We start from the raw sequence: 25,387 nt of genomic DNA on the forward strand, positions 1-25,387 counted from the left end.
TTTCTTCGGCACATTGAATTAACTCTCAATTAAAAATTCAATTGATTTTGATATCAAAACTCAATTATTTTTTTTTATATCAATTATTATTGTATCAATTATTTATTTTATTATTATTTATTTATTTACAATTATTTTGTTATTCAGTACTTTCTTATGCATTTCCCGATTATAATTATAGTTCGATTTTTCTTAAGATTTGTGTTATAATTTAATGAACCAGTGAATATAAATATAGAAACTAATTATTTATTCCGCACAACATTTTCCAATTATTTTTTAATTTAATTAAAATGTTTATTGAGATTATTAATATTTTAATTAAAAACTTAAATATTTTTAATTATTTTCTTCACTGAATTAATTTTTTAATATGATTAAATTTTTATCTTTAATTAATTTTTGCATTGAATATGTTTTCAATTTCAATAATTGTTTTAATTGGAAATGGTTTGGTGATTGTTTTTTCTGTGTTACCATTAATGAATTAATTAATTTCAAAAGATTTTGTTTTATATGAAAATTTTATCAGTTCAATTGTGAGTGAATCGTATGCTCAATGCATTTTATTCATAGATCATCAAGAAAGTGCTATTGTTTGTCTGCACACAGTAGAGGTTCTTCAGTACAATATTTATTTTTTTGTTAAACCTTTAATTTGATCTCACCCCTTTCTTATTTTAAAAAATAGCAAATTTTGGAAATGAATATAAAATTCTGTTTTTAATTTTTTTTAGTGTAAATTGTGTTTTATAGATTTTCTAGTTTCTCAAAGAGAATGAGTAATGAGCCCTGTAGACAAACAACATCACTGTTAATTTAACATGCTTCCTTGGGATATTTTGTAGTGTTGTTTACAGTGTAAGAATAATATAGAGAAACAACAGCACTGTTAACTCATTGAAGACGTCCCTATATTTAATGATCCATGGGTTTGCATATAAAAAGAACTAGATGTGCACAATTATATATTATTTATATTATTGTTCATTTTATATTTTTATACCCTCCATCATAGGATGGGCGTATATTAACTTTGTCATTCCGTTTGTAACACATCGAAATATTGCTCTAAGACCCCATAAAGTATATATATTCTGGGTCGTGGTAAAATTCTGAGTCGATCTAAGCATGTCCGTCCGTCCGTCTGTTGAAATCACGCTAACTTCCGAACGAAACAAGCTATCGACTTGAAACTTGGGACAAGTAGTTGTTATCGATGTAGGTCGGATGGTATTGAAAATGGGCCATATCGGTCCACTTTTACGTATAGCACCCATATAAAGGGACCCTCAGATTTGGCTTGTGGAGCCTCTAACAGAAGCATATTTCATCCGATCCGGCTGAAATTTGGTACATGGTGTTAGTATATGGTCTCTAACAACTATGCAAAAATTGGTCCACATCGGTCAATAATTATATACAGCCCCCATATAAAATCGATCCCCCGATTTGGCTTGCGGAGCCTCAAAGAGAAGCAAATTTCATCCGATCTTGCTGAAATTTGGTACATGATGTTGGTATATGGTCTCTAACAATCATGCAAAAATTGGTCCACATCGGTCCATAATTATATATAGCGTCCATATAAACCGATCCGCAGATTTGCCCTCCGGAGCCCCTTGGAAGAGAAAATTCATCTGATTCAGTTGATATTTGGTACGTGGTGTTAATATATGGCCTCAAACACCCATGCAAAAATTGGTCGAAATCGGTCCATAATTATATATAGCCCCCATATAAACCGATCCGCAGATTTGCCCTCCGGAGCCCCTTGGAAGAGCAAAATTCATCCGATTCGGTTGAAATTTGGTACGTGATGTTAGTATATGGTATCCAACAACCATGCAGGAATTGCTTCATATCAGTCCATAATTATATATAACCCCCATATAAACCGATCCCCAGATTTGACCTCCGGTGCCTTTTGGAGAAGCAAAATTCATCCGATCTGCTTGAAATTTGGTACGTTGTGGTAATATATGATATTTAACAACCATGCCAAAAGTGGTCCATATCAATCCATAATCATATATAGCCCCCATATAAACCTATCCCGAGATTTGGTTTTGGAGCCTCTTGGTACATTGTGCTAGTATATGGCATTTCTACGCTATCCATGGTGGAGGGTACATAAGATTCGGCCTGGCCGAACTTACGGCCATATGTACTTGTTTTACTGCAAATTGTATTTTATGGATTTTCACGTTTCCCCAAGAGAATGAGTAATGAGGCCTGTAGACAAACAACATCACTGTTAGTTTAACATGCTTCCTTGGGATATTTTGTAGTGTTGTTTACAGTGTAAGAACACTATAAAGAAACAACAGCACTGTTAACTCATTGGAGGCGTCCCTATATTTAATGATCCATGGGTTTTTCTCTTTGGGAGGAGAAGCTTGGCGAACAGAGCAAACAATTTGCATATAAAAAGAACTAGATGTTCAGAATTATATATTATTTATATTATTATTCATTTTATATTTTTGTAATTTACAGAAGACATACACTCAAAAAAAGTGAACTCTCTATTTCATTAAAGCCAATTTAACTTTTTCATGAAATTAACATATTATGTTTGGAGAAAATTTCCTTTACTCTAATATTCTTTTTTGCGTACGTTAGTTAAACGAACTAAAAAACAGGGGAAAATATGCACAAATTAAGCAAAAAATTTACTAAATCGTCTTTCTCACAAAATAGTTCATTATTTTTATTGTTGTTTTTGATCTCAGCTTAAAACCATGCATTGACTATACTACAAGTGTAGCTTAACCGGAAAAGTATGCTTGTCAAATGTATTTGGGCAAAGCCCTATAGACTGCAAGATGGTTGGATGGACGCACGTTTCGGAATTACCACATTCCTCATCAGCATCCTCTACTTGCAGCAAAACTATCAACCAACTATCAGAATAAATTCGGGTAATTATTTCTTTAAATTTATTCATTTTACCAAAAATGCGTCCATCATGAACTTCGTATGGTACTAAAGACATTCTTGCATTTTTGAACTCTAATTTTTTCTTTCGAACCACAAAATTTTCTTTGACAAGTGAAAAAAATTAATTATGTGTAGTATATTTTCTTCAATTTATCGAAAAATTTTATAAAATTAAGCAAAAGTTTTCATCCTGGTGGGTTCACTGTTTTTTCAGTGTAGCTATTAACTCACTTGATACATCTATGTACTCATTGGTCCACAGCGATACTCGCAACCTTCGCTGTGCTAAATTTCAAATTTATTTCCCAATTGGCTTGTAATTACTATATTTGCCAATATCGGGTGTTAAATGTAGAACTACAGCTTAACCCATATGACTAATGTTTTGCCCTTTTCATTTAATATTTAATCTACATATTATAAACTGTTTTATAATGCTAATTTCCTCAATTTGTTCTACATTGTAATGCAACAATTAACCAAAGTTCTAATTACACATTAAAATTTCTAAGAATTTCCTTCGTTTACTAAGATACATAATTTTATGCCCTGGTCTCTTATTACTTGGTAGTCCACAATAATTATTAAAATTGTTATCAAAGCATTTCTTGCAAACGTTTCATATATTCTTGTACGTGACATAATTTCCATTAATATATACTGCAACTGATAGAAAAGTTAAATGTTGTAAGGGTCAATCAGTAAAGAATAATGAAGAAATTCAATCGAATTAGAACGAAGAAATGCTATATTTTTTATATGTTAATTTTATTGCAAAGTGTGTCTGCATTTTTTTTTTAATTGTCCTACAGAGTAGATAGAAAATTGAAGTATAATGGGTAAAGCTCACAATATTACTCTATTTAACCCCACTTGAATGCACCTTTATGTGGTATTACAACAGAATTAGACTATCATTCTGAAGAAGTAAATAAATAAATAATAAAAAAATGAGGATGAATTACTAGATTGCTGGTATTGTTATATTCAAGTTATATTCAGTTTTAAGATTTAAGAAATCCTTGGTTCATTTGTCCCCATTAACTCATGAAGATGATAAAAGTCAATCTATGCACTCTGTACTGGCTTATCAATACACAACCATCGGAAGACTTGGAAAAATTGTAAATTTTCTCCCAAACTAAAACTTCAATTCAAGCACTACTGCCACTTCGATTGAGGCCACCATCTTTTTAACTCTTGACCCCGGGGGAAATTAATGTAAGTTGGTCAAATGAACGTTGTTCATTTGGTGGAAGTGCCACAAAATATAACGTTGCATGCGAATTTGTTATTAGAATAATTTGTTTGTAACCAAGAAAAACACATGTTTTTATGGACAGGACATATACACTCAAACACTTTCACACTCATACTAATGTATTTGTTACTGGAAGTAGCACTTAACTCCAGAGTACACTTTGAAAAGGAAATTTTTGAAAGGAAATTTAGGAAAAAGGTTAATTATTCTTGTGACATGCTTAAAGTCTTACTTAACGAAATACAAACAATTCAACTGATTTTGTTTTTATGTGAAGAAGGGGAAAAGAAACACGGAAATTCCATCAATCTAAGTTCACAACTATTTTTGCTAAACACAATAAAAATTTCGCTAATGATTTAGATGTAAAAATTGCGTTAGGGGTAATGTTGGACACGCCGCTTTTTTCAAACAAATGTACCGCCCAAAGAATATTAAGTTCATGCGAGTGTCGATGGAAAACTACTATGACTAGGAAGGACAAATAATTTAGAATGGTAAGTTATGACCTAAAAGTCGTTGAGGTAAACATATTTGCTTTTATTACTCTGATTACTTCAATAATTTAGCATGAAAAAAATGATTAGCTTAGGCAAATGTGATCATGAAGGCTCTAATAATTTTATTATGGCCTTAATAACAGACCTTTAAAATTAATGGTATTTTGGATTCATACGACAAAAATAAACCAGAAACAATATTGCTAAATTTTTGAGAATCCCTAAATTAAAAAAAAACTTTAAACAGTTCTAGATTTTTTTTACAAATCTCCAAAAATTTTGAAGAATGTAAATAGGTACAAAATGGCTTACTAAATTTTGTGAAAGAACATCTTATAGAGGTACTCTGCAAAAAATCAATTCAACAAATAAAAATAATGTATAATTTTTTTTTTTTAATGAACATAAAAAATAAAGTCAGTTTAAATATAAATTATACCAATTAAATTAGAATAAATCAGTTTTTTTTTGTGTAGCAACAATGGTCATCAACGGTTGTAATTATTAAACAAAATATTAGCGATATTTATATATTAGATCCTAATCATAACTTGGTACGAATGATCGTTGTTGTTCCACTAAAATTATTTTCAATTCATAATAAAAACAATTATATACGGCCGTCAGTTCGGCCAGGCCGAAGCTTATGTACCCTCCACCATGGATTGCGTAGAAACTTCTACTGAAGACTGTCATCCACAATCGAATTACTTGGGATGCGGTAACACTTGCCGATGGCAAGGTATCTTAAAACTTCCTAACATCGTCTTCTAAATTACAAGGTAGTCCATACGTAGTATATATTAAACTAAAAAAGGCCGATTAAATACGTATATAATTAAGTTTAAAGTTTCTATAGAAATAAAATTTTGACAAAATAAAATTTTGACAACATTTTCTATAGAAGTAAAATTTGGAAAAAAATTTCTATAGAAATAAAATTTGGAAAAAAAATCTATAGAAATAAAATATTGACAAAAATTTCTATAGAAATAAAATTTTGACAAAATTTTCTATAGAAATACAATTTTGACAAAATTTCTATAGAAATAACATTTTGACAATGTTTTCCATAAAAATAAAATTTTGGTAGATTATTTTTGGCACGAATGGCAACCATGATTATGAATCGATATGGACCATTGGGGGGGATCGGCTATATAAACTATATATATAGACCGATATGGACCAATTTTGGCATGGATATTAGCGGCCTTATACTAACACCACGTTGCACACTTCAACCAATTCGGATGATTTTGCTCCTCCAAGAGGCTCCGGAGATCAAATCTGGGGAACGGTTTATATGGGGGCTATATATAATTATGGACCTATATGGACCAATTCTTGCGTGTTTGTTAGAGACGACATTCTAACACCATGTTCCAAATTTCAACCGGATCGGATGAATTTTGCTCCTCCAAGAGGCTCCGGAGGACAAATCTGGGAATCGATTTGTATGAGGGCTATATATAATTATGGACCGATATGGGCCAATTTTTGCATGGTCTTTAGAGAACATATACCAACACCATGTACCAAATTTCAGCCGGATCGGATGAAATTTTCGATTCTTAGAGGCTCCGCAAGCCAAATCGGCCGATCGGTTTAAATGGGGGCTATATATAACTATGGACCGATGTAGAACAATTTTTGCATGGTCATTAGAGAACATATACGAATACCATGTACCAAATTTCAGCCGGATCGGATGAAATTTGCTTCTCTTAGAGGCTCCGCAAGCCAAATCGGCCGATCGGTTTATATGGGGGCTATATATAACTATGGACCGATGTGGAACAATTTTTGCATGGTCATTAGAGAACATATACGAATACCATGTACCAAATTTCAGCCGGATCGGATGAAATTTGCTTCTCTTAGAGGCTCCGCAAGCCAAATCGGGGGATCGGTTTATATGGGGGCTATATATAATTATGGACCGATGTGGACCAATTTTTGCATGGTTGTTAGAGACCATATACTAACACCATGTACCAAATTTCAGCCCGATCGGAAGAAAGTTGCTTCTCTTAGAGAGTCTGCAAGCCAAATTTAGGGGTCCGTTTATATGGGGGCTATACGTAAAAGTGGACCGATATGGCCCATTTGCAATACCATCCGACTTACATCAATAACAACTACTTGTACCAAGTTTCAAGTTGATAGCTTGTTTCGTTCGGAAGTTAGCGTGATTTCAACAGACGGACGGACGGACGGACATGCTCAGATCGACTCAGAATTTCACCACGACCCAGAATATATATATACTTTATGGGGTCTTAGAGCAATATTTCGATGTGTTACAAACGGAATGACAAAGTTAATATACCCCCATCCTATGGTGGAGGGTATAAAAAGAATTTCCGAAAAATAGGGGGCTGTTTCTACACGCAGAGAAGGAATATGGTCACCTCAAACATGTTTCAAGAGCAAAATTTTATTTTTGTATGGTAACCATGTAACATGTTTGTCACTAAAATGTTATTTTCTCGTCAAATATAACCTGCTTGCCGAAATCAGATACATGCTTTCCAAGAAAATAACATGGTTGCGAAAACCATGTTACATGGTCACCACCCAAAAATAACATTTTGCTCTTAAAACATGTTTGAGGTGATCATATTCCATCTCTGGGTGTATTTGAAATATATGAAATTTATTTGTCACAAACCTGAAAAAAACCGCCTAAATTTGTGAAAGAAAACTTCCCAACTTGGCAACACTGACCGACCACAAGCTATCATTGAGAGTTTTTCGATTTTGAAAGATTTTTTTGTTCAGTGTTTGTTTGTCTGGAGCTTCTACTCTAAAAAAAAAAAACAAACAGACTTAGCCCCAAGACGTGATCAAATGGCATACGCTTCAATCTCAATAGATTTTTCGAATGGCAAGTTACCATCTGTACCCTCTCTCTGTCTGGGGGGTTGCCACAGACTGTCGTAAATACTCAAAGAAATCCTTGAACACGTAAAACGTTTCTTATCGCTAAATTGTGCACAACTGCACGCTCAAAGTCCTGCTGCAAGTATTTTTCTTAAGACATACAGAGTCAAAACCACCATAGACCACAGTTGAAAGCTTTAGTGCTCTCTTGACGGGGGGAAATGATATTATTTGGTTGGGGCCAGAATGTTAAAGGTAATGTGTCCTACCCTAGTTTAATACATGCAATCAACCAAAAACAAAAAAGAAACAGAGTTAAGGAAAACATGAATAAGCCCCTTATAAAATAAAACTGTGGCAACTTTAAAATGTCCTTTGGAAAATGCTTGCATTTTATTAAGGATCCAGACTAAAGACTAAATTACAAAATAAAGTAGAGAGACATGCTTACTTTAGTTTTAAATAAATGTGTGATACAACACAGTTAAATGTATGCACCCACCGACACACACATATAACATATAAAGGGTGATTCTTTTGAGGTTAGGATTTTCATGCATTAGTATTTGACAGATCACGTGGGATTTCAGACATGGTGTCAAAGAGAAAGATGCTCAGTATGCTTTGACATTTCATCATGAATAGACTTACTAACGAGCCACAACGTCGAATATTCAGTGAATGGGCCCTAGAAAAGTTGGCAGAAAATCCGCTTTTTTATCGACAAATTTTGTTCAGCGATGAGGCTCATTTCTGGTTGAATGGCTACGTAAATAAGCAAAATTGCCGCATTTGGAGTGAAGAGCAACCAGAAGCCGTTCAAGAACTGCCCATGCATCCCGAAAAATGCACTGTTTGGTGTGGTTTGTACGCTGGTGGAATCATTGGACCGTATTTTTTCAAAGATGCTGTTGGACGCAACGTTACGGTGAATGGCGATCGCTATCGTTCGATGCTAACAAACTTTTTGTTGCCAAAAATGGAAGAACTGAACTTGGTTGACATGTGGTTTCAACAAGATGGCGCTACATGCCACACAGCTCGCGATTCTATGGCCATTTTGAGGGAAAACTTCGGAGAACAATTCATCTCAAGAAATGGACCGGTAAGTTGGCCACCAAGATCATGCGATTTGACGCCTTTAGACTATTTTTTGTGGGGCTACGTCAAGTCTAAAGTCTACAGAAATAAGCCAGCAACTATTCCAGCTTTGGAAGACAACATTTCCGAAGAAATTCGGGCTATTCCGGCCGAAATGCACGAAAAAGTTGCCCAAAATTGGACTTTCCGAATGGACCACCTAAGACGCAGCCGCGGTCAACATTTAAATGAAATTATCTTCAAAAAGTAAATGTCATGGACCAATCTAACGTTTCAAATAAAGAACCGATGAGATTTTGCAAATTGTATGCGTTTTTTTTTAAAAAAAAGTTATCAAGCTCTTAACAAATCACCCTTTATAAGCAAACAAAATGTTCTCTTAACACCAACATAGAGCCATTAAAAATTAAATGCACTTTAATGGTGTCATAGCAGAGAAAAAAATGCTCCCTCTCTCTCTCTCGTTCTCATTTGCTGTAACCAATGATGCTATGGGATGAAAGAACAATTTGTCACCTATATCCAGGGCAAGCTGGTTTATGACACCTGTATGACAACACAAAAGTCTCTGATGTTTATGTATCCATGCTCGAACTATGACTATATCAAGGTTTTTGTTACAGTGGGTTGCAATTGCTAATCTGTTTGTAATTTTTAAAAACATGAACTTTACATTTGTACACACAAAAGAAAAGTGAAAATTGGATTTAAAAATAGTTAAACGTCTTTAGCGCTATACGACTTTCAAGACAAGTACAATTTTAGTAAAATTTACTCATTTGAGAGACTTATGAACTCAATTTAGGCAAACTTCTCCCATTTTAGGAAAATATGAACTCTTGCATTTTTTTAGTAAAATTGTGTATTGTATACAAATTTTTTCCTTAGTTTTAGTTCATGTCATTAAAGTAAGAAATAATTATTCAAATAAGGAACATTTGCTCATTATTTAACAAAAATCAACAAATTTTTATGAACTAAAATAAATATAAGTTGGCATTAGCGTAGGGATGCCAGATTTTGAAGAGGCAAAAAGAGCACATACAAAAAAAGAGCACACTTTTTCAAATAAAATAAAAACATTTAATTGCAATTTATTGAAAGATAATTCATTTAAACATAACAAAAAGGTTCATAAACATAAAATAACCCACTCTCAACTCAAGCTAATTTTCTTACAATACTTTGTAAGTCATTTTTTGATGTTTTTGAGAAAAATGTTATTGAAAGAAGTTTGTTTACATTTAGAACAGAGTACAAAGTGAAGAAGCAACATCGACGTGCTCTTCTTCGACTCTGATATATAAAGTAAAACACTATTGAATTAGAAAATAACGGCGTAGGAAAATCTCGTAGTGTGACATTTACGTATGTTCAGTTTACTTTTACCATTTATTGAATCGCGTTGGAGTAATATTTGTTGTGATGCATAAAAAGTGCACAAAAAGAGTACTTAACTAAAAATAGAGCACTTTTGCGTGCTCTTTTAACCTATCTTGTTTTAACAGCACATTTTGTAAAAAAGAGCACATGTGCTCTTTAAAAGAGCACGTCTGGCATCCCTACATTAGCGCCTCCTTATTTGAGTGTAATGAGTGAAGCGCTTAAAGACTTTGGTTCATTTTCGAACAAGGTTATATTTTAAAATATCACTCTACTGTTCAAATTATTGCATTCATTCCACCAAATTACAATATTTTCTAATTCCTTGGAGGAAATTGAGATAGTGTTGCCATCGCTTACCAAATTGTTGAACTCACTACTATGTTTGCTGTTTCCTGGGTCACGGTTGCCACTCGTGTCAAAATTAATCTACGAAAATTTGAAGAAACTTTTATCATAAATCTATCAAATTTAAAAAAAAATATTTTGCATTTTTTGATCACATTTTTGTGGTTAGTATGCAAAATATGTTTTTCTTTGAATGAATGAATGAATGATCCCTCCTATTAGCAACAATTTGTTTGGTATAAATATACCTTGAAGAAAAAGCTAATACTTCTACAAAATGGGAGAATGTATTCACAATGACTTTGATAGTACGAAATAACACGACTTTTTAAGATATTGAATATACCTGTATACACTCTTCTTAAAATTCTGTCAACATTTTATTCCCATAGAAATTTTTGTCAAATTTTATTTCTATAGAAAATTTAGTCAAAATTTTATATCCATAGATAACTGCAGTACCTCTTAGTTGGAGAGGAATGTTTTTAAAAATCTAACAAAACATTTTCCAAGAAATTACATGTTTTTATTCATCTTCAATGTTAATATTAAAGAAATATGCTATATTTATATAAAAAAAACATCGGAAATAAGAAAAGAAATTTTTTGCCGACAAGCTTATTGTATTTGATCGTCGCCTACCGCTGTGGTTATATTTAAACACTTAATATTGCATTTTATTTTAATTCATATAGTCCCTTTCAGCATGTAAATGGTCATTTATTGCAAATGTCATAATTCAATAAATATTGTTTACATCTATGACAAAAAAATATATATGTGAGTGTTATATTCTAGTTGGAATAACTCGATTACATTTCACCACTGTAGAGTATATGCCAGAGCTTACCCATAGTAATTTCTTACACTATATTCCTCTAAAATTTGGGTGTTTGTGCAAATGACAGAATGTGGACAAAAACTTAAGATAAAGTTTTGAGTGATTTTTACTTTCTAACTCAGTGTATGGCGCTCTTCCAATCTGTATGGTTGCATTTGACAACTTCATAGTAATCGCAATAGTAGTGCTTGGATCATTCACACCCACAAACTTTTAAAAATGTAAATATACCAACAACAAACGATCGGGTTGCAGAGCTAACAACAGCATGTATAGATGAATGTGCATGGGGAGAGAATATTACAGTTACGTGTCTCATAAAGAGGTGTGTTTATGCTGTTTTTACATTTAGCAAACATTTACTAAAGCCAGCCATCCATCTACATATTTACCACCCACAAACTAACATCCATTCATTGGGACAGGCATTTGCCAACGGACCTGATGCTCTCTTACAACAAGTGTATATGTCAGCAATAACATTTTTGTTTTTGGTCTAGCATAGAGTATGAGAAACATCTACCAGCAATACATCTGAATATCAATCCCTTCTCTCAATCCCCGCTTACAATCATTCTTAGCTTCACATACAGGTGAAGTACTATCGTACTTTTTCGTTTAAGAACTCACGTTCGGTCCGGTCATAACAATAGAAGAAAATACCTGCAAATTAAGCAAAAAATAAAGGAAATCCAATGAAAGGTATTTGCCGACACGGAAGCTCCATCAACTGTAAGCATAGTGGAGCGAGAGGGGAAACTAGTTAAATTCGCACGCACTCACAAACCAAGGAGACCATTAAAGAGACGAGGAGTACACTCCTCGTCTACTCTCTATATGTAAGTGAGTATTGTTATTACAATTTTTTTCTTTCTTGCTTATGTTGTTTTCCAAAGGATAGTAAAGTGTATGGTTGAGAAGGTTTTATTCATATCTGCATGGAGATACCAGAAAAAAACATGTGTATGTGTGTTAGAATACCACAAAGCACTATGTAAAAATTAGGTCGTCACAGCTTATTTCAATGCTTACGTGTTTTGGGGGAGTGAGAGTGTTTGCGGCATATATAATAATTTTCACACGTTGTAATTAAAGATAAAACTGAACGTTCATTCGAGCTCAGCTTCTATTTTCCTATCCACACCTGTGCAACATTTGTGGCCGGGGCAAGCGGCAACCATAGAACCGCATGTCATTTAGGGTGTAACGAAAATTTGCATTTAATCTAATGAGAGAGAGTGTTTTGATTAATGGACTATGTCCATAAAAGGTGCAAAATGGGTCATTTTATACAACCAGCAGATTGGCGCATTGGTCAAGAAACTTAATTTAGTTAGTTAGGGGCCTATTTTTTGAAACAAAAAATATTAAAAAAATGTATACCCTCGTCACAAAAAAAACTGATACAAAAAATTTGGAATACTCATATTTAAAATTTGCAACCCATTGTTAAAGTCTTGGAAGTAAATCATATTTTCCTACATGTAAAGAAAACCATTTTTATACCCTGCGCCACACTGTGGAACAGGGTATTATAAGTTAGTGCATATGTTTGTAACACCCAGAAGGAGACGAGATAGATACATGGTGTCTTTGGCAATAATGCTCAGGGTGGGTCCCTGAGTCGATATAACCATGTCCGTCTGTCCGTCTATCCGTCTGTCCGTCCGTCCGTCTGTCTGTGAACACATTTTTGTGATCAAAGTCTAGGTCGCAATTTAAGTCCAATCGCCTTCAAATTTGGCACATGTTCCTAATTTGGGTCAGAATAGAACCCTATCCCATATATAGCTTTCGTCCGATTTACACTCATATGACCACAGAGGCTAATTTTTTGCTCAGATTTAGTTGAAATTTGGCACAAAGAGTAGAATTAGCATTATAGCTATGCGTGCCAAATTGGGTTGAAATCGGTTCAGATTTAGATCTCCCATATATATGTGCTTCTGATTTCGACAAAAATGGTCAAAATACCAACATTTTCCTTGTAAAATCACCACTGCTTAGTCGAAAAGTTGTAAAAACGACTCTAATTTTCCTAAACTTCTATTACATATATATCGAGCGATAAATCATAAATAAACTTTTGCGAAGTTTCCTTAAAATTGCTTCAGATTTAAATGTTTCCCATATTTATACCCTGCGCCACACTGTGGAACAGGGTATTATAAGTTAGTGCATATGTTTGTAACACCCAGAAGGAGACGAGATAGACACATGGTGTCTTTGGCAATAATGCTCAGGGCGGGTCCCTGAGTCGATATAACCATGTCCGTCTGTCCGTCCGTCCGTGCGTCCGTCCGTCCGTCTGTCTGTGAACACATTTTTGTGATCAAAGTCTAGGTCGCAATTTAAATCCAATCGCCTTAAAATTTGCCACATGTTCCTAATTTGGGTCAGAATAGAACCCTATTGATTTTGGAAGAAATCGGTTCAGATTTAGATATAGCTCCCATATACATGTTTTTCTGATTTCGACAAAAATGGTCAAAATACCAACATTTTCCTTGTAAAATCGCCACTGCTTAGTCGAAAAGTTGTAAAAATGACTCTAATTTTCCTAAACTTCTAATACATATATATCGAGCGATAAATCATAAATAAACTTTTGCAAAGTTTCCTTAAAATTGTTTCAGATTTAAATATTTCCCATATTTATACCCTGCGCCACACTGTGGAACTGGGTATTATAAGTTAGTGCATATGTTTGTAACACCCAGAAGGAGACGAGATAGACACATGGTGTCTTTGGCAATAATGCTCAGGGTGGGTCCCTGAGTCGATATAACCATGTCCGTCCGTCCGTCCGTCTGTCTGTGAACACATTTTTGTGATCAAAGTCTAGGTCGCAATTTAAGTCCAATCGCCTTCAAATTTGGCACATGTTCCTAATTTGGGTCAGAATAGAACCCTATTGATTTTGGAAGAAATCGGTTCAGATTTAGATATAGCTCCCATATATATCTTTCGCCCGATATGGACTAATATGGTCCTACAAGCCAGAGTTTTCGCCCAATTTGGTTGAAATTTTGTACAGGGATTGATTTAGATTTAGATATAGCTCCCATATATATCTTTCGCCCGATATGCACTTATATGGACCCATAAGCCAGAGTTTTATCCCGATTAGCTTGAAATTTTGCACAAGGAGTACAATTGGTAGTATAGTCATGTGTGCCAATTTTGATTGAAATCGGTTCAGATTTAGATATAGCTTCCATATATATTTTTCGCCCGATATGGACTTATATGGCCCCAGAAGCCAGAGTTTTGGCCCAATTTGGTTCAAAGTTTGCACTAGGAGTACAATTAGTAATATAGTCATGTGTGCCAAATTTGACTGAAATCGGTTCAGATTTAGACATAGCTCCCATATATATGTTTTTCTGATTTCGACAAAAATGGTCAAAATACCACCATAAAGTACCTTGGTGGAACAAGGAACTTGAATCTCTCAAAAAAGAGAAAAACAGACTTTGGTATTGCTTTAGGAGAAACATGTCTGCAGATAATTTATTGAATTATAAGAAAGCTAATTCAAAACTAAAAAGAGCAATAAAAAATTCAAAACGCCAATCAATTTATAACTTTACATCAAGAATAACACCGACCACTAATCCCCAAACGATCTGGGACAATATTCGAAAATTTACTGGTTATAAAACCAGTCATTCCATACACTGCATTGCTTCCCATACTGATCCTCTGAACAATCTTGCGGAAGCCGTTGATATCGCAAACGAATTTGCGCGATTTTGGTCCGAGAACTCCACAGATTCCAAATTCTCCCAGGCTTTTCAGCAATCGAAACAGAATATGTTACAATACAAGGTTACCTACACTCCTAGCCCTCAAGCAATGATAATGGAGGATAATTTTAACGAAAATGAACTTTGTTCAGTTTTGAAAAAAGCTAAAGGTAAAACTCCTGGTCTAGACAGGATCTCATACCCCATGCTGAAGAACTTACCCCATTCTATGAAGGATCGAATGCTTAAATTTTTTAACAATATTTTCGAAACTTATATTCCACAACAATACAAGACCAGTATTGTCGTTCCAATATTAAAACCCAATTCAAATAAGACTTCCCTAAATTCATATAGACCAATTTCTTTAAATTCTACTATTGCTAAAACCCTGGACAAAATGATTGCCAATCGCCTCTGGTGGTTTGTTTCCACCCAGAATTTAATCGATAACAGACAATTTGGATTCAAGAAGGGGAAATCTACAATCGATAACTTGCTATACATTGACAGTATTGTCTCCCAAAATCTTTCACAGAGGAAGCATACTACTATAATATCCTTGGATTTCGAGAAAGCTTTCGATAAGATAGGCATACATGCAATAATTCAACAGCTGGTAGATTGGAAAATTGGGCCTAAGATAATTAACTATATCATCAGCTTTATGTCGAACAGAAGATTTACCGTAAGGATCCGTAAGTTCTACTCCCATGTTCACTCAATTTATAACGGAATACCACAGGGATCTCCGATATCAGTTATTTTATTCCTTATTGCATATGATAAACTTTGCAAAATCTTCCGCATGAACAAATCAATTGATTTTACCGCTTTTGCTGACGACTTTAACATTATTGTTTCTTCCAATAAACAGAAAAATCCGCGGATTAACCTAAACGAAACGTTCAATAATATCCAACGGTGGAGTGTTACTTCGGGAGCTTCCTTATCCTCTACAAAATGTAAATTTATTCACATCTGCCGCAAACAATCTTGCGTATGCCTACTAGAATCTTCCGATTACATACTAAATGAAGCAAATTCCTTACGGATTCTTGGCTTGCACATAAATAAGAGATACTCTTGGAGTACTCATATTGACAAACTCATTGGCTCCCTTCAAAAACATTTGAACATTATAAAGTGTTTAGCTTGCAAGTCCTACAATTGCAGTACAGACACACTCATATCCATTGTGAATGCATTGATTCTAACTCGTATACGGTTTACGCTTCCCTTCTACGGTTCCTCCCCTAAGTCTTATCTTAATAAAATCAACACAGTAATTAATTCTGCTCTTAGACTCTGCTTCGGAGCGTTTAGAACAACTCCTACTAGTAATCTATATATTGAGTCCAATATATTGCCTTTGACTGCACAATTTAGATTATCGTTATATAAGCAAGCCAGAATCTACTTATATGAACCCAATGATCCTTTAAGAATAGTTCTTCGGAAATGCCTTAATAGGAAAAAAGTACCTAGAATACCATCAGTGATTTATAGGGTTACTGAAGAATGTAAAAAACTAGGTCTATTTTCAGTACTACCCAAAACTAACCGTCTGAAACGCTTCCCTCCATGGTTTCTAATGTCAGGATGCGTAGATTTGACCCTTAGTAGATATAACAAACTTCAACATAATCCAATTTTATTTGAAACTTTACATAAGAAAAGCCAAGAGGATATGCCTAGCCACGAATTTCTTTACACAGATGCTTCGAAATCACAGGATTGTGTGTCATACAGCGTAGTAGGGAACCAAAGTATTTGGAAAACATCAATTCTTCCTAACCACACTTCAACATTTACCGCTGAATTAATAGCAATATTCGAAGCAATTAAGATAGTCTCCACCAAGAGAGGGAAATTTGCAATTTGTTCTGATTCACTGTCCGCCCTTAAAAGGATCAGGAATATTACTGCGAACGACTTCTACACAGATTACATAAGAAGTAAATTGATAGATAAACATCCTAAAATTGTACTTATTTGGACCCCTGGTCACTGCAATATAACAGGTAATGAATTCGCAGATAATGTAGCAAAGCAGGGCTTAAAATCTCCTTTGATAGGAACAGAGAATTTTAATTTAAGAGATTCATACAGGTTCGTTCAAGAGCATTTAAAAGCCAATGATATCCCCTTTTTACATCCGAGTCCTTGGTATAGATCAATAAATCCTAGCAGAATTTCAATCAAGGATTATCTAAACTCTGACCTATCAAAACTTTCAAGATTAGACCTAATAAAGATTTTTAGATTAAGATTAGGCCATACTTTACTTTCACACGGTCACCTCATCAATGCCCCAAACCTCCCAAGTTGTAATTGTAATGTGCCTAATAGAACTCTTGATCATATTATGCGTGAATGCAATGACACGCGAACCATACAACATAATGCATTTAAAGGGGAAAACCCTATTTCATTTATATCCAATCCTACTACACATAACGTATCCATTTTATTAAAATTTTTAAAAGAATCAAACCTGTATAGATACATCTAAGACATAACCAAAACTAAAATCTAACTTACCAACTATGTACCTAACTATATGTTAAGCTTAAGGCCTATGTAGCTATAGCTAACATTAATTAACTAATAATTTCATATTATTTGTTAATAAAGTTAAATAAATAAAATAAATAAATACCAACATTTTCCTTGTAAAATCGCCACTGCTTAGTCGAAAAGTTGTAAAAATAACTCTAATTTTCGTAAACTTCTGATACATATATATCGAGCAATAAATCATAAATAAACTTTTGCAAAGTTTCCTTAAAATTGCTTCAGATTTAAATGTTTCCCATATTTATACCCTGCGCCACACTGTTTTACTAACATTGTGTTCCACCCTAGTGCATTAGCCGACTTAAATTTTGAGTCTATAGATTTTGTAGAAGTCTATCGAATTCTGTGCAGATCGAGTGATATTTAAATGTATGTATTTGGGACAAACCTTTATATATAGTCCCCAACACATTTGACGGATGTGATATGGTATCGAAAATTTAGATCTACAAAGTGGTGCAGGGTATAATAAAGTCGGCCCCGCCCGACTTTAGACTTTCCTTACTTGTTAATTTTACAAATAATTTTTAAAAATGTTTCCATTAGTGTTTGGACCATCTTGAATAAATGAATATCAATTCCATAAAAAAAATTTATTGTTGGCGATCCCAATATGTTCAAAATCCAGAAAATGTCCACTATACATTACTGTCTTTAAACTTAAGTGATGAATCATAATAGATTTTCTTTTTCATTTTCACCCTAACACATAGACCACTAGAAACATTTATGAAAGTCCTTTGGTTTTTATTTTGAGGCATTTACGGTTTACCACCACGCGTATTTAGGGGTTATCATATGCTAACATAATATCGACTTGTACCGCCCCGTCCGTTTTAACAGCAGGTGCTGTTGTTGTGGTTTCACCAAGTTTTTTTTTTATTTTTTGTCGTTAGCCAGTTTAGGCCCCATACAGACGCAGAGTACAACTTCCGGGAGTAATTAAGTTTTAGCATGTTGTACGAAATTTCAATGTATTTAGATGCAGATATCCTTCATTAGGAATAAGGTTATCCCACTGTTGTGTATAGAGTTTATCGTCGAACAAAATAAAATAAAAACAACAAACTTCAAAGCAAATTCACCAAGGTGTACTTAAATTGGGCAGCATGTTATAAAGGCGTTGCAATGGTGTACTAAGGTACCGATTACGATAAGCTTTTCCCGTAGAGCACTAAATTTCTGGGGCAATGAAAACTATAAAGACTTTAGTGGAAATTAGGAAAAATGAATTTGAGCAAAATATATTATGAGGTGGAATTTGCATATAGAAGAAAAGTTTTTTTTTTTTTTTTTTTTTTTGTTTATTTAATGCAGACTTTATGACATTATGGGAATGCATCATGATGTCAGTTTGATACTATTTCATATGATATATACACAAGTCAAAGCATTTTCCTTTTTCTTGATCATCTATACTGCATGAGCAATTTTCACGGGAATGGACAACAACCCAGCAAAAACTCTCATTACCCGGTAATCTTGTAGGTAAGCCTATTTAAAAATTAATAACCACTTATTAATTGGCATCGCTTCGGATTACATTTACATACGCATGTCCTAGGAGGGAAGTACTTCTTCCCAGGCATACTATCGGCCATAAAATAAGTAGTGCATTTAAAGCATATAATCACCTAATATGTAATGACTTATTCGTAGATACACCAAAACTTGCAAAATAGCCACTTATTGTCTCAGGCAACCAAATCTCGAAAATATTGATTTCTATCGCCGATTACAATGGATCAAAATATGGCGAGTGGTGCTGTAATAGGAGAACTACTTGAATAGAAACGAATATTGTATAAATAAACAAAAATTCTAATAAATAATCTAAATAAGATTACACTCAAATTAATTTCACACTTAAAATAGAAATAAATGTAGGTTGTTTAAGGTAGTTGGATTCGTGAATTACGATACAATATATCCAATAGCCAATTCACATAAGGTTCGAAATCTACTAAAAGTGGATTTTAAGTCTCTTTTTTATAAGGCAAATGACATTTGAAATTTAGTTTAAACGCATTTTGGAAGTGTAATGTGAATGAGGTATAAGAAAGCATTTATTTAAAGCATAATATGATAATGTCATTAAACACAATTATTATGAAATATTTGTGATAAAAAATTCCTAACGGAAAAATCTTCAGAATTACCGTTACATTACATATTCTTTATGATTTTTTATGTAAGTGCTCGATTATGTGAATAATTATATTAACTACAACTGCCTAAAAATTTGATAATAACAATTCGAAAATTACCGAGAAGTATTTATTTTTGTCATTACAAGTTAGTCATTATAACTCGCCGCAATGTAATGCAACGTGTAATGACAGCTTTACTCCTGGTAATGTCAATTGTAATGAGATGTGGTTACCTAGTTTTTGCTGGGAAGATAACGTTGGTTATTGTTTAGTTTAATACAAGCCATTTTTTCTACGATAATTCTATTTGGACCAAAAACATCATTGTTTCAGAGACTAATTCGAAAAGATCCTCGATATAGGATACAAGTTAAATTTTTATGATCTCTTCCGAACATTGCGACGGTTATGTCACTTGACATTGGTAGAAAAAAACTGCATAATATTAAGGAAATGTGTCGCTCTAAATGAGCCAGCTAAACAAAGTTATAATATAATGAAATATTTCATAATAATAAAGAAATTTCTATTAAACAAAGAAACGTTTTTTTTTGCAACGAAGAAATATCGAAGTCTAAATTTAATGAAATTTTCTTTGTGAGTAGTGACAAATTTGCTACTTTTTTCAGGCAATGATACTTTTGTCTTGGTTTTTACATATTTGTGCCACCCTTTTTACCATGTTTTGCCACGTTTTATTTATCCCTCAGAAGGGAAAAGTCAACGAAATTTTTATAGTCGATTTAACTATATTTTAGCTCATGAAAATTAGTCGATTTTTGTTAAATTTGGCACTTAACGATGTGAACTAACAACTAAAGAATTGTTGTATTCAAATGAAATACACAATTTTAAAAAAGCTCATATTTTTCTAAAATGGGTGAAGTTTAGTTAACTTGAGTTAATATTTAGATGTCTCAATTGAATAAAGTTTTCTTGAATTGTGTCTATCTTGAACTTCATATAGCGCTAAAGACATTTTAACAATTTGTATCTTAAATTTTTTTCCTTAAAAAATTAAATTGTCTTAAAAAAACATAGAATGACTATTAGTTTTAATAAATTTTCTGCAATTTTACACAAATTATTATCTTATTTGTATAATGTTGCAATTATTAAAATATTGTAATAAAAATTTTCTATAATAAATCTACATTTTCCTTCATGGTGGGTTCACTTTTTTCCTGGACGATTCTTCTTATAACGTTTCGGTAAATGATGCTTCCGAATTCCATTAAAATTGCGAATGTGATCGTAGCTTTATACAATAATCAAGTTTGAGAGACTAACAATATATTTATGAGCACTTTTACACTCTCATAGTGGATATAAAAGAGAGATTTGACACTTGAAAGCTTGTAATAGGCATAGACTATAGACTTTAGATAGATGAGCCATGAGTGTCAAACTATTTTTGACAGTTCCGAAGATTAAGAATAAACGAGAAAAATAAGAGCACGCTTATAATCTCTTTCGTTTTCCTTTTTGTAGTTTGCCAATTTTACACAAAATTAGAACGTTTATGATGCAACAGAGGATTTATAAATAAATTAATATATTAAAAGTTAATATTTGAACAAAAAATTGTGACCAAAATCGTGAAAATACGAAATTTAATTTTGAGCAGCATTGCTCTTTACGAACAACACAAAAGCAAATGCACGAAAATTAATGTTTGGGACTGACTCTTTACGAAAAAATCAAAACGAAATGTCAGAAAATTAATTTTTGAAACTGACACATTGTTTTTAAAGAGAATAGTGGATCATCTATCTAAAGTCTATAGTCTATGGTAATAGGTACATACACTCTCTTTCTCTCTGAGACCAAACAGTTAAGGAAAAAGAAGAATTGGCAGCCCTTAATATGTGTTTCGAAAAAGAGAGCATATAAAATTGAAAGTACTAGAGAAAGAGTACTACGAGTACATATATTTTGTGGTAACACGTGGTACCTTAAAGATTTCTCAGTTTTGTGCGAAGCAAATCTTTACTTTGTTACTATGTATGTGTCGACAGAAATGTAATATGAATAATTGTTTTATTTTCAATTTTTAAAAATGTAACAATAACGAATTTTTAATTTTTACTTCAACAAAATTTCAATTAACTATTATTTATTATAAATTGTTAGAAAATTAATTTAATTTCCTCAGGCGTATCCATTTTGGTAGGCCCACCGAAAACATTTACAGCCGTATTCATAAAAAGTTAATTGAAGTTTATGAACGATTGATAAATTATTTCGTGAAAAATAGCATTCATAAACGATTAATAGCTTACCAAACCTTTAACAAGTCTTTGGTAAATTGTAAAAATTTATTGTAGGATGTACCCTTCTTTAACTCATTGATAAAATTGCAAAATGCTTTTTTGGGCAATACCTATTAATGTATCGCTGTTTTATGCTATTTTGTATATCATTATATGCCAATGCGTATAAAATGGGCGATCTTTTCTTATAAAAAACCCTATTTTTATACCATTTTTCAAAATACTAATCCAAATAAGAGAACTGCAGAAATAGACGTACAAAATGCAATCCTACTAATATTATGTAAATTTAACGTCATATTAAACTTCCTTTTGTTACTTTAATGAAAAATGCGTCGAAAATTAGCTCGAGAAATTAAATAGATGAATTCCATTAGATTATTGATGTGTTTTGAATAACAATAGACTTTATATTCGAATACAATACGGTTCGATTAATACTAATATTGATACTAACATATTGACTAATTATAAAATAATTGTATATTGTGAGTAATACATTCTGTATAAATTAATTTAGCCTGGAAAATTATGTTTCGCCACAAAATCATTAAAATGTTGAGACTTTATTTTTATTAAGATCAACCGGTTATAATTCGATCTTCATCACTACGATGAAAATGACAAGATGTAACGACATGTGTTGCCACCTGATCACTAAAAACGCATGATAACTATAATAGTATTATTAATGATTAATGAATACCCATTTTTATATAAGGCTTATAGAATAAAAAGAGCGTGATAGCTATCACTGGTTTAGAGTGCGCGTTAATGATTTTTTTATGAATAAGGCCGTTAAAATGCAAAGCTACTGTTATGTGTATTCCTTAAACTGAACGTTGTACATTTTGGCTCTCGTGAGATACATGATCACTTTGAGTACGTTTGAATAAGAGAGAGAGAGAGAAAGAGCGAGGAATATTTATTTGTTTGCAGTGACGAGAGCAGAGGAACAACATGATTTTATTTGCATATTTGGTTGTTCCTTAAAATGTGTTCCTATTGTTCAGCGACATTTCCGATATGTGTTCTGGTATGACAAGTAGTACACGTGTTCTCTGGGATAAACACAAGGAATTAGGCAGACCTCTAGTATTTATAATATCTGTGAATGAACTATATATTAGTAGCAAAACCTTCTTCCACAACAAAAAAGAATCTGTACTCGTACCTTTGAGTTTTTTCTTAATGGTTTCCACAAACCGTATGAAGTAACTCTAGAGGGGTATCTTCGTAAACGTTCAAAATATTTAATTATCCACAATATTTTCTTCCATCCTATTAGCCCATAATACTACAGCAATAGATGATGTCCTCGCCTGATTTCCATAATATCGTTATTGTAAACACAAGGAATTAGGCAGACCTCTAGTATTTATAATATCTGTGAATGAACTATATATTAGTAGCAAAACCTTCTTCCACAACAAAAAAGAATCTGTACTCGTACCTTTGAGTTTTTTCTTAATGGTTTCCACAAACCGTATGAAGTAACTCTAGAGGGGTATCTTCGTAAACGTTCAAAATATTTAATTATCCACAATATTTTCTTCCATCCTATTAGCCCATAATACTACAGCAATAGATTATGTCCTCGCCTGATTTCCATAATATCGTTATTGTAATTTACCATTCTGACATCTGGCAAGAAAATTCCGCACGTGTGAATGTATGTATACCAGAAGAAAAATCTCGTTAAACATACGATAATGGTAACCACATCATTCAGTCCGTCGCCAAAAGATTTTTACCAACACTGGCCTCCGTTGGCATTGTTATACGAGTATAGCCAGAGCCACTTTAGCATCAAAGTATTTATAGACAGTAATTTTGGTTTCATCTTTAATTGGCATCTTCGCATGCAAACGACCTAATTCAAAGGATTTTCGTTAAATTGGCACCATATCCTTTCGTGGGAGGATAATGATGGCGATGACGATGTGAACAAAAGGATCGAGTGTATGTGGACGATAGGCAGATGTTACGTTGCAAGCCTCATAAACTTACTCCCAAAGCATTTAGAATGCCCATTAACATTTGCCATTTGCGTTTAGCCCCCAGACCAATTTAAGGTTAATGATGGGGATTTCATGGAAGCGCATTTCAATGATCCCAAAAGCCACTACACTTCATACATTCAGACAAGGAGGTATACAGCATGCTGCCATTACGTCTTACTTGTATAATAATGATGAGAATTGCAAGATTTAATAATGACGGAATAAGTTTGCTCCACACCCTCCTTCCCGCACCTGAGGCAAAAAAGATATAAGTGTGCTTATTTATATGTTTTTTTTTTTTTCTTTGGTTCACCTTCTCAGAGAATGGAGAGTGGAAAATATTCAAGTTCTGAGGGATTAACTCAAAAGACAGCTAGTGAGTAAGCAAAACTGTAAGAAGTGTTACAATCATCACAAAGCCCAGAGACAGATATGAAAGAGGCTTCACATGCGGATTTAAGGCAAACGATTGTTGATGTCGAACCAACATAAGTCTCCTAATAGGACATTTCCAACGTGAATTCATTCGCCATGAGGCTTTAGTAAACGCTGATTGCTCATTCTAACGGCCATATTTATTACCTTCGTTGCCTTTTTCTTTCTTTTGGGTACAAAGACGTTATTGCATTTGGGAGGGGTGGGGGGAGTGAACAAAACAAAAAGTTTCTCTTTGATTTCCCCAGCCTCTGAGGCAGTCACGATTTTTCACCACGAAAAGTTTTTCAAATAGTTTTCAATTCTTTCTCCATTCTACTCAGCACTTCACTAAAGAGTTCGCTTGGCTTTATATTGGGTCCACGAAAACACAAAAACAAAATTGTACTTTGTTTATAAACGCCTCCTTTTTGCATTTTGTTCACCTCTTTGATGCTGTAGCCATTTCGAATTCGTGAGTCGTATGAATGTATGGAGGGGAAGAGAGAAGAAGAGTATTGAGAGCTTGCACCTTAAATGTATGGGCAAAACTAAAAAAAAAAACATCGTTTATTCTAAAAAAATCTCTAAACTTTGTGAAGTTTTTTTTTTTTGTTGATTTTCTCTTTAAAGAATCTTCCGCATAATAACTACCATAATAACACCCTTAACCCCACACCGCCAAAAAACCAGACAAGCATCACAATAAAATATCTTCTGACCCTCCTTTCTACTCGTTGTGGTAGTGGGGCCAATGCAAGGCCGCAGCGTACCACAGTTGTTGTGTTGTAGGACAAGAGCAGAGGGCATAATTTATGTAAAGTGGTAACAGTATGTTTGAGACATTTACGATGGCATTTACTTTCATAGTACATGTGTATGGGTGTAAGTAAATCTGTGTATGTATGTGCTTAAATTGACGTACTTAAAGGGTGTTTGGGAGAGATGAAAGGGC

General features: G+C 33.5%; 2 protein-coding genes across 3 annotated transcripts in view; one reads left to right on the top strand and one right to left on the bottom strand.

Annotated features, from left to right (window-relative positions):
* kek5 (leucine-rich repeat, immunoglobulin-like domain-containing kekkon 5 protein) overlaps positions 1-25,387 on the bottom strand; it is a 524,846-nt gene that overhangs the window by 297,158 nt on the left and 202,301 nt on the right. The gene's annotated exons all lie outside the window — the stretch shown is intronic.
* Positions 14,762-23,341, top strand: LOC142230853 (uncharacterized). The gene is made up of 3 exons (XM_075301476.1): positions 14,762-17,511; positions 23,029-23,222; positions 23,304-23,341. Exons 1-3 carry the CDS (start codon positions 14,762-14,764, stop codon positions 23,339-23,341), a joined length of 2,982 nt encoding a protein of 993 aa, XP_075157591.1.

The sequence above is a fragment of the Haematobia irritans genome, chromosome 3 (assembly GCF_050003625.1).
Source record: "Haematobia irritans isolate KBUSLIRL chromosome 3, ASM5000362v1, whole genome shotgun sequence".
NCBI lineage: Eukaryota > Metazoa > Arthropoda > Insecta > Diptera > Muscidae > Haematobia > Haematobia irritans.

Coding starts and splice junctions, on each gene's coding strand:
- LOC142230853 (XM_075301476.1), top strand. CDS start 14,762: ATGTCTGCAGATAATTTATTGAATTATAAGAAAGCTAATTCAAAACTA. Junction 17,512..23,028: donor TTTTTAAAAGAATCAAACCT/GTATAGATACAT, acceptor CCTATTGTTCAG/CGACATTTCCGATATGTGTT. Junction 23,223..23,303: donor CTTAATGGTTTCCACAAACC/GTATGAAGTAAC, acceptor CCATCCTATTAG/CCCATAATACTACAGCAATA.